At 47.8% G+C, this 8,464-nt stretch overlaps 1 protein-coding gene across 1 annotated transcript; it reads left to right on the plus strand.

The window, feature by feature from the left end:
• Nucleotides 1-339: 339 nt before the first annotated feature.
• On the plus strand, nucleotides 340-3,879 carry LOC120972620 (protein FAR1-RELATED SEQUENCE 5-like). Its single transcript, XM_040398100.2, has 2 exons — nucleotides 340-1,157; nucleotides 3,705-3,879. Exons 1-2 carry the CDS (start codon nucleotides 340-342, stop codon nucleotides 3,877-3,879), a joined length of 993 nt encoding a protein of 330 aa, XP_040254034.2.
• The last annotated feature ends 4,585 nt before the right edge of the window (nucleotides 3,880-8,464 follow it).

The raw sequence follows: 8,464 nt of genomic DNA on the forward strand, positions 1-8,464 counted from the left end.
GGTCAACACCGAATACCATAGGAAAATTAAAAAAACTAACGAGTACAGCTGAGGTGAGATGAGGTGCTACAAGGCACCGAGAAACAAGAAGGGCAAAGGTGATGCGCCTGTCATTCCGGAACGAAAGAGACGTATCATTGTCAAGACGGAATGCCATGTCCGGTGTAAGCTGAACGTAGATGGAGCACAGTGGGTGGTCACTGAATATTTTGACGAGCACAACCACGAGCTAATAAAGAAGTTTGACTTGGTAAAATTTCTGACCGCCCACAGAGGATTCACCCCCTCGAGAAGAAATTCATAAAGCTGCTACATGATTGTAACGTCGGTCCATCAAGAATGGTGCAGATACTCTCCCTCATCCACAGCAAAAAGGGGTCTCTGAGTAGCATGCCCTACCTACCAGCAGACGTCACAAACCTAAAGGCAAAGTACCGTAGAGAAAGCAAGTTGGCTGACATAGAAGCCACGATAGCCTACTTCGATGAGAAAGCGAAAGAAGATCAAGATTTCTTCTACAGGATAAGATTGGACGATGAGGACCGTGTTAGGAACATGTATTGGGTGGATGGTGCTGCAAGAAGAGCCTACAAACATTTCCGAGACTGCATTTCATTCGACGCGACATATCTCACTAATATGTACAAGATGCCATGCGCTCCATTCATAGGAATAAATAACCACAATCAGCCATTGCAGTTCGGATGCGGGCTCGTTCGGAACGAAGACACGGATGGGGACACTTGGCTGTTCAAGACCTTCTTGGAGTGCATGGGTGGACTTGCTCCGATGAACATAATAACAGACCAAGATTTTAGCATGCGTGCATGCATAGAGGAGGTCTTTCCGTTGGCAGTGCACATGCACTGCAGGTGGCACATTATAAAGAAGGCTGAGGAGACGCTAGGACCGTTCTTTGCTGACCGTCCAGAGCTGCACAAGGCATTCGAGCTGTGCGTGGACCACAGCTTGACGGTGGAGGAGTTTGAAAGGAGCTGGATGGCTATGATTGAAACATATCAAGTCCAAGACCACGAGACGCTTGCTAGCTTGTGGGAGAAGCGAATGTACTGGGTGTCGGCCTACTTCATGCAGTGCTTCTTCCCGTTTCTGCAGACTACACAACACAGTGAGGGGTTCAATGCTGTTTTGAAGCGGTACGTGAGCCCTGGTGTGACGCCCCCGATTCAATCGTACACTAATCATACACGCAAACGTGTACGATCAAGATCAGGGACTCACGGGAAGATATCACAACACAACTCTAAAAATAAAATAAGTCATACAAGCATCATAATACAAGCCAGGGGCCTCGAGGGCTCGAATACAAGTGCTCGATCATAGACGAGTCAGCGGAAGCAACAATATCTGAGTACAGACATAAGTTAAACAAGTTGCCATAAGATGGCTAGCACAAACTGGGATACAGATCAAAAGAGGCGCAGGCCTCCTGCCTGGGATCCTCCTAAACTACTCCTGGTCGTCGGCGGCCTGCACGTAGTAGTAGGCACCTCCGGGGTAGTAGGAGTCGTCGTCGACGGTGGCGTCTGGCTCCTGGGCTCCAGCATCTGGTTGCGACAACCAGGTAGAAGGGAAAGGGGGAAAAGAGGGAGAAAAGCAACCGTGAGTACTCATCCAAAGTACTCGCAAGCAAGGAGCTCCACTACATATGCATGGGTATATGTGTAAAGGGCCATATCAGTGGAGTGAACTGCAGAATGCCAGAATAAGAGGGGGATAGCTAATCCTGTCGAAGACTACGCTTCAGGCCACCTCCATCTTGTAGCATGTAGAAGAGAATAGATGTTAAGTTCACCAAGTAGCATCGCATAGCATAATCCTACCCGGTGATCCCCTCCTCGTCGTCCTGTTAGAGAGCGATCACCGGGTTATATCTGGCACTTGGAAGGGTGTGTTTTATTAAGTATCCGGTTCTAGTTGTCATAAGGTCAAGGTACAACTCCGGGTCGTCCTTTTACCGAGGGACACGGCTATTCGAATAGATAAACTTCCCTGCAGGGGTGCACCACATAACCCAACACGCTTGATCCCATTTGGCCGGACACACTTTTCTGGGTCATGCCCGGCCGTGGAAGATCAACACATCGCAGCCCCACCTAGGCACAACAGAGAGGTCAGCACGCCGGTCTAAATCCTATGCGCGCAGGGGTCTGGGCCCATCGCCCTTTGCACACCTGCACGTTGCATACGCGGCCGGAGAGCAGACCTAGCAACCTCCATTTCAAAGGAAGTTGCGTTACACGGTCCAACCCGGCGCGCGCCGCTCAGTCGCTGACGTCACGAAGGCTTCGGCTGATACCACGATGTCGAGTGCCCGTATCTTTCCCACGTAGTTGGTTAGTGTGCATAGACCAAATGGCCAGACTCAGTTCAAATACCAAGAACTTGTTAAGCGTGTTATTTTTAAGTATCCGCGGACGCCGACAGGGCCAGGCCCACCTCTCTCCTAGGTGGTCTCAACCTGCCCTGTCGCTCCACCACAAAGTAACAGTTGGGGGCCGTCAGGAACCCAGGCCCACCTCTACCGGGATGGAGCCACCTGTCCTTTCAGCCCCCTCATCAGAATCACTTGCGGGTACTTAATGAGCTGACCCGACTTTAGTCACCACATGTGTCATGTATATAAAGTATATAGCATATACCCGTGATCACCTCCCTAGTGATCACGGCCCGATAGTATAGCATGGCAGACGGACAAGAATGTAGGGCCACTGATGGAAAACTAGCATCCTATACTAAGTATTTAGGATTGTAGGTAAAGGTAACAACAGTAGTAGCAAGGACAGGCTATGCAGCAGAATAGGATTAACCGAAAGCAGTAACATGCTACACTACTCTAATGCAAGCAGTATAGAGAAGGAATAGGCGATATCTGGTGATCAAGGGGGGGGGGGCTTGCCTGGAAGCTTAGCCGAGAAGGAGGGGTCGTCAACACCGTAGTCGAACTGGGGGTGGCCGGCAGTCTCGGGGTCTACCGGAAAGAAGTAACGGAGGGGAACACAATAAATAACAGAGCAATCAAAGCATCACAAAGTGTAACATGGCATTACGCGGTGCTAGAGGTGACCTAACATAGTAGTAGGTGCTACTGGCGAAGGGGGAAAACATCCAGGAAAGTATTCCCGGTGTTTGACGTTTTCGGACAAACGAATCGGAGGGGTATTGTTACACGTTCTCTATACTAGGAATGTGTGGCGGATGAACGGACTGCGTATTCGGATTCGTCTCGTCGTTCTGAGCAACATTCATGTACAAAGTTTTCCCATCCGAGCTACAGATTATTTTATATTAATTTTCAAAGTTTTATTCATTTTCTGAATTTAATTTAAATCGAAAATAAAAGGGAAATTACTACGGGTACACAGAAGTGTACCCACATATGTGCTACTAAGACTGACATGTGGGGCCAGGAGCTAAGTCAGCCCAGTCAACTGTTGACCAGTTGACTGGTCAACGAAGTCAAAGGGGCCCAGGGGGTCCCACCTGTCACTGACTGGGAGTCCCCAGTCAGCAGAGTTGACTAGTCAATTGGTCCAGCGGGACCCAGTAGTCAGTGACTCAGCTTAAAACTAACAGTTAATTTCCTTTAATTAAATGGTTCTAATTAAACGGCGGGTCCCACTGTCATACACAGGGGAGGTAATTAAGCGTGTGATTAACCTAATCTAATGGTGCCACGTCAGCGTAACCACCGGCGCTAATCCGGCGGCTCCGGCGATCGCCGACAGGCCGACTCCGGCAGGCCGACTCCGGCCACGGGAGCTCGCGTGGGTGGTGGCGTTCGAGCGAGCGCTCCCGGGCGAGTCGAACGGTGGCCGTGGGGGAGCCGGTGGTGGGCTGTGGCGGCGGCGTCAGTGAGCGGGGCGGCTGTGGAGCTCGGGCCTGCGGTGGGCACGGGGCGGCGGGCGCCAGCCGGGGTGAGCGAGGCCACGACTGGGGGAGGGGCGGCTGCGTGCAGGCAGGCGGCTGGCGGCAGCGGGCGGGCACTGGGCTGCGGGGGCGCGCACGCGTGGCCAGGAGGGCACGGGGAGGAGCTGCTGGCGGCGGGGCAAAGCCGCGCCGGGGCAACGGCGAGCAGGGACGGGGCGAGTGTGGCAGCGCGGCGAAGGAGCAGCAGGGGGAAACGGAGCGCGGCCAGCTGGAGGGGAGGCGACGGCGGCGGCAAGCGGGCGGAGGCCGAAGCTCAGTTGTGTGGAGCGCTGCGGGGCAACGGGCTCGGGTGGAGGAGCTCAAGACCATGGAGGTCGTCGACCATGGCGGCAACGGCGACGGTCGGAGCTCGTGGGAACGGCACTAGGCGCAGGTCTGGGAGCAGAGGGGAAACAAGGTGGAGCTCACCGGGGAGGCACACGGGGGCCCGGTGGTAGCTTAGGAGCAGCAGAACATAGACACCCGCCGGAGGAGCGTCGGCGGCCTTGGACGAAGATGGGCTCGATCTCGAGGCTGCGGTGGCGTAGAGCTCGAGCTCGGGGACGGAGAGGGAGTAGTGGAGCTCAGCGGAGCCCGTGCGTGTGCTCACGAGGCGCGGGGATGACGATGGCCACGGCGACGGTTGCGTGGTGGAGCTCGGGATCAAAGAGAGCAGTGAGGGGGAGAGAGGAACGACGCGGGTGGAGGGGAAGATATTTTTGGGCGAGGCCACGGCATCGACGCTGGCAATCTTATCCCCTCCAGGCGCCCTGTAGCGACCCACAGATGAGGTGGCACGGCTGGAATGGCGCCCAGCGCTTGGTCGTGTTCGAGAGGTGGAGGAGAGAGGAGGAGGGCGTCGCTGGCTGGGTTGGGCCGGCCTGGTTGGCCCATAGGCCAGCTGGGCCACGGCCCAGCAGGGGGGTGGGGGTTCTTCTCCTTTTTATTTTCTTGTTTGTTTTTCTTTTCTTTTCGTATTTCTTTTATTCTGTTTTATTTTACCTTTAATTTCTTTAGTTTTGTAAAACATGACAATAGCTCTTAAATTAATGTCTCAGAATAATCCACTCCCTTAAAAAGTTTGGTGACTAAATAAACTAGTTTAACATTTGCTTATTAATTTAAAAGCATTCACATAATTGTTTTTGCTACTGTTTTATTTAGTTTAGCGCATTTAAACTTTTTATAAAGACTTGGTTTACCCACCAATATTACTTATGAATTATTTTACACATCCCGAACATTTTAGTTTTAATTTTTGAAAACTTTTATTGTATGCCATATTTGGAATTTGAATTTTGAATCGGTTTTTGAACTAACGAGGAATTAGCAACAGTAACGGAGGTGACGTGGCATCATTAGCAGAGTTTTACTGTAGCCTAATTATCCGGGCGTCACAAATCTCCTCCACTACAAGAAATCTCGTCCCGAGATTTAAGAGGGGAGTAAGGGGGGAAATTCTGGTTACGATATTCTAACGGATCTTCTCGAAGAAGTTAATCCCTTTCGTTGATGTCTTCAATTCTTTATTCCAATGCATCATGATGAAGTTGTCGTCCTTTCTTCGGGGAACTCCATCATACTTACGAATAGGTAAGGGGCAACTCTACAACGATAGGATGTTATAAGGAAAAATCATCTAGGGGTATCCCAAGAATGAACATATGAGTATCTCTCGAGTTGAACAAATGAAACACATCGAGAGCAAAGTAGGACAGTGCAATAAGAAGTTTCGAGCGGATAGGCAATCGTTCATTGCCTGAAACAGAGTGTGAAAGGGGTTCAGAGATACGGGAATAAGTATTGTGTCCGATACCAGAATTGATCACTAGGAAGGTGGCTCGCAAATTACATACGAAACGAAGCGCAAGGGATAACTTCGAACAGGGATGTACAGGAGATTCAGGTTTTGATCATGTGGAACTGTGGGTTATGGGCCCACAATGTGGGTTAAAATTAGAAAGGGGGCTGACATGTTGCACGGTCATGATAGCAAGGCATGTCAGAGGGTAGCCTGCCAGCTATGTTGGCAACAACGTTGGTACCAAGGGCGGGGGACGAAGAGAACCATCTTCCTGCTCGTTGAACGAGGCGGGCCAATAGCTCGTCCATCGATGGCTATTGGAATGTCATCAACAATAGTAACAGGGTCTTATTGACAGAGTAGTACACCGAGGTGTTTACATAAGCAGTGAATTATTACTGCTTAGATCATATAGATCACAAGAAAGATTAAATAAAATAATGGAAAGGAAAAGGGTGATCATCAGATTAAACAGAACAATGGAAAGGAAAATGTGTTTAAACACATATTTCAAGGGTATATCCTTCCCAAGGACAAGCTGAGCATGATATCCATGACAGGATATAACGTAGAAAACTCTTTAGGTAGGGGAGAGAAATTTCATGACATTACCCATACAATGGTGTTTGGATAATTGAGCAAGAATCATTTAGCATTGGGCTTCAAATGTTCTTGTAAAAAAAATCGGAGTACCACAGACATGCTTCGAGATAGCATTGACATGGTCTTCAAGCAAAGGTTGGACTTGGATATACAAAGGATTCATCAGGAACAACTTATAGAATAAGTCTTACAATTTCCTCATGGAAGAATGGTTAACCTTGCTAAAATGCAAACTATAACAATAGGTCCTCCGGCCAATTGTGCTAGGCATGACATCACCCTACCGGGTCATATAAAGACCAATGTTATAACTCTTGGAAATATGTCCCAACCATCATATCTGACCGAGATTCATATCTGATTAGTGCCAGGATACCTCAGACTCGGGATGCCTGAGAAGAAAAGGTGCAACACAAATTGACGAGATGCCAATGTAAGATCCTCGGGAAATGAACTATGGAAGCGAGTTCAAAACAAGAGTTCATCATTAAACCAAGGAGAGGATGAGGAGGTGGCTGATGAACTAAACGACAATTCATCGAGATTTCCAAAAGATGGATTTCCACAATCATGTGAACAAAGAGATAATATTTGTCAAATCAAACGATATAATGAGGTATGCTCGAGGAAAACATACTCAATTAAACATTGGTGGAAAGCTGCACCCAAAAATATGGGCTTAGGTAGCATGATCAATGTTGGAACGATGATTCGATAACCAATAGTCTAAGAATGAACTATCGACCATTAACTCCAAAGCAATAGGATTGCTAGAAGTTTTGAATTCACGCATCATAGTTCAATTGTCGGTATTCAGGTTAGAAATGACAAGGGGATCAGAAAACAAATGGAGATGGCAAGAAGTATTACTATATCAAGAATTCTCAAGAGGTGGAGCAATTCTCACAATATCCTTGACATAAAAGATGCTAATACTCCAAGGTAGAACATAACATAAGCTGGTTAGTAAGGAGCTCCATAACGTGATCAAGTTTGTGATGAAAGGAAGGTAAGGATGTTGTCGATGGTAACTCAAATTACCAAGGAACGAGGAAGGCACTTATCATCAAGAATTCCATTGATATCCTGGAGTCAAAATGTTGATGATGATCACGACAATTTGTTGTCGAGAGGATCCACGAAGAAGCAATTGATCAGCGATTGTATCAAGCAAAAGGACTGATGCAACGGATTATTGGAGCCACAGATACGACACAAGCTCGGGGTCAAGTTTGTTGTTCGAGGTGAAACGATAAGACGAGGAAATTGACGAAAGCTTAGTTCATCACCGAAAGTTGTGCTCCGGGAATAAGGACCAGGTAGCACAGTTAAAATTTAGCACAATAAGGATATAGCCAATCAGGCTAGGAATGACTTGAAGGATTATTAAACTCATAAGCAACGAAAATTACTTAGAGTATTGAATCGGAGTGCGGAATCGATTCACTTATCAGTGTTCTCGAGTGACTAATAACTCAAAACCCAGGGAAAACTGGAATTGACGAGAATAATAGTTGACGAAGAACTCATAAGAAGTTATGTAGTTCCGTGATATTCTCGAGATACCAGAGGGTATACTCAAAGGTAGAGCAGAATAGAGGTTGGATAGGTGTAATGATCTGCAGAAGTCAAGTACTTCAACTTGTCCAAGAAAAGGAACCAAAGAATATCAATATGGCCGGAACCAAGATTGCAAAAGACCAGATCCCAGATATAAGATGAACTTATACCAAGGGAATAATTAATTTAAGAGTAGCTTCCATGATAAGATCTACATCGTGTCCATGGGCATGAACACAAAGTTCAAGGTCGACTCCCACTTCTTCAATGCATAACCTTTCATTCACTGCTCTAGATAAAAATGATTTCAGTGTCAAAACCTACCTGGTGAATTACCAGAGGAGTATGACCCGTGAAAACTTTCGGGTTCACAGAGATTAAGGAAGGCATAGGTTCAACCCATCGGGGCATCTTAGAAACATATACCATGAATTTTTAGGAGTAATTAACACAAGCTCGAAAGTAGAGCATGGTTGTCAAAGCATTATGCATCAGGGAAAGAACTCACAAGATTTGAATGTGAATGATACCATCGGATAACAACCCAGCAATGGGTTTGGCGGTCCA

This window comes from Aegilops tauschii, chromosome 1, assembly GCF_002575655.3.
Source record: "Aegilops tauschii subsp. strangulata cultivar AL8/78 chromosome 1, Aet v6.0, whole genome shotgun sequence".
In the NCBI taxonomy this organism is placed as follows: domain Eukaryota; kingdom Viridiplantae; phylum Streptophyta; class Magnoliopsida; order Poales; family Poaceae; genus Aegilops; species Aegilops tauschii.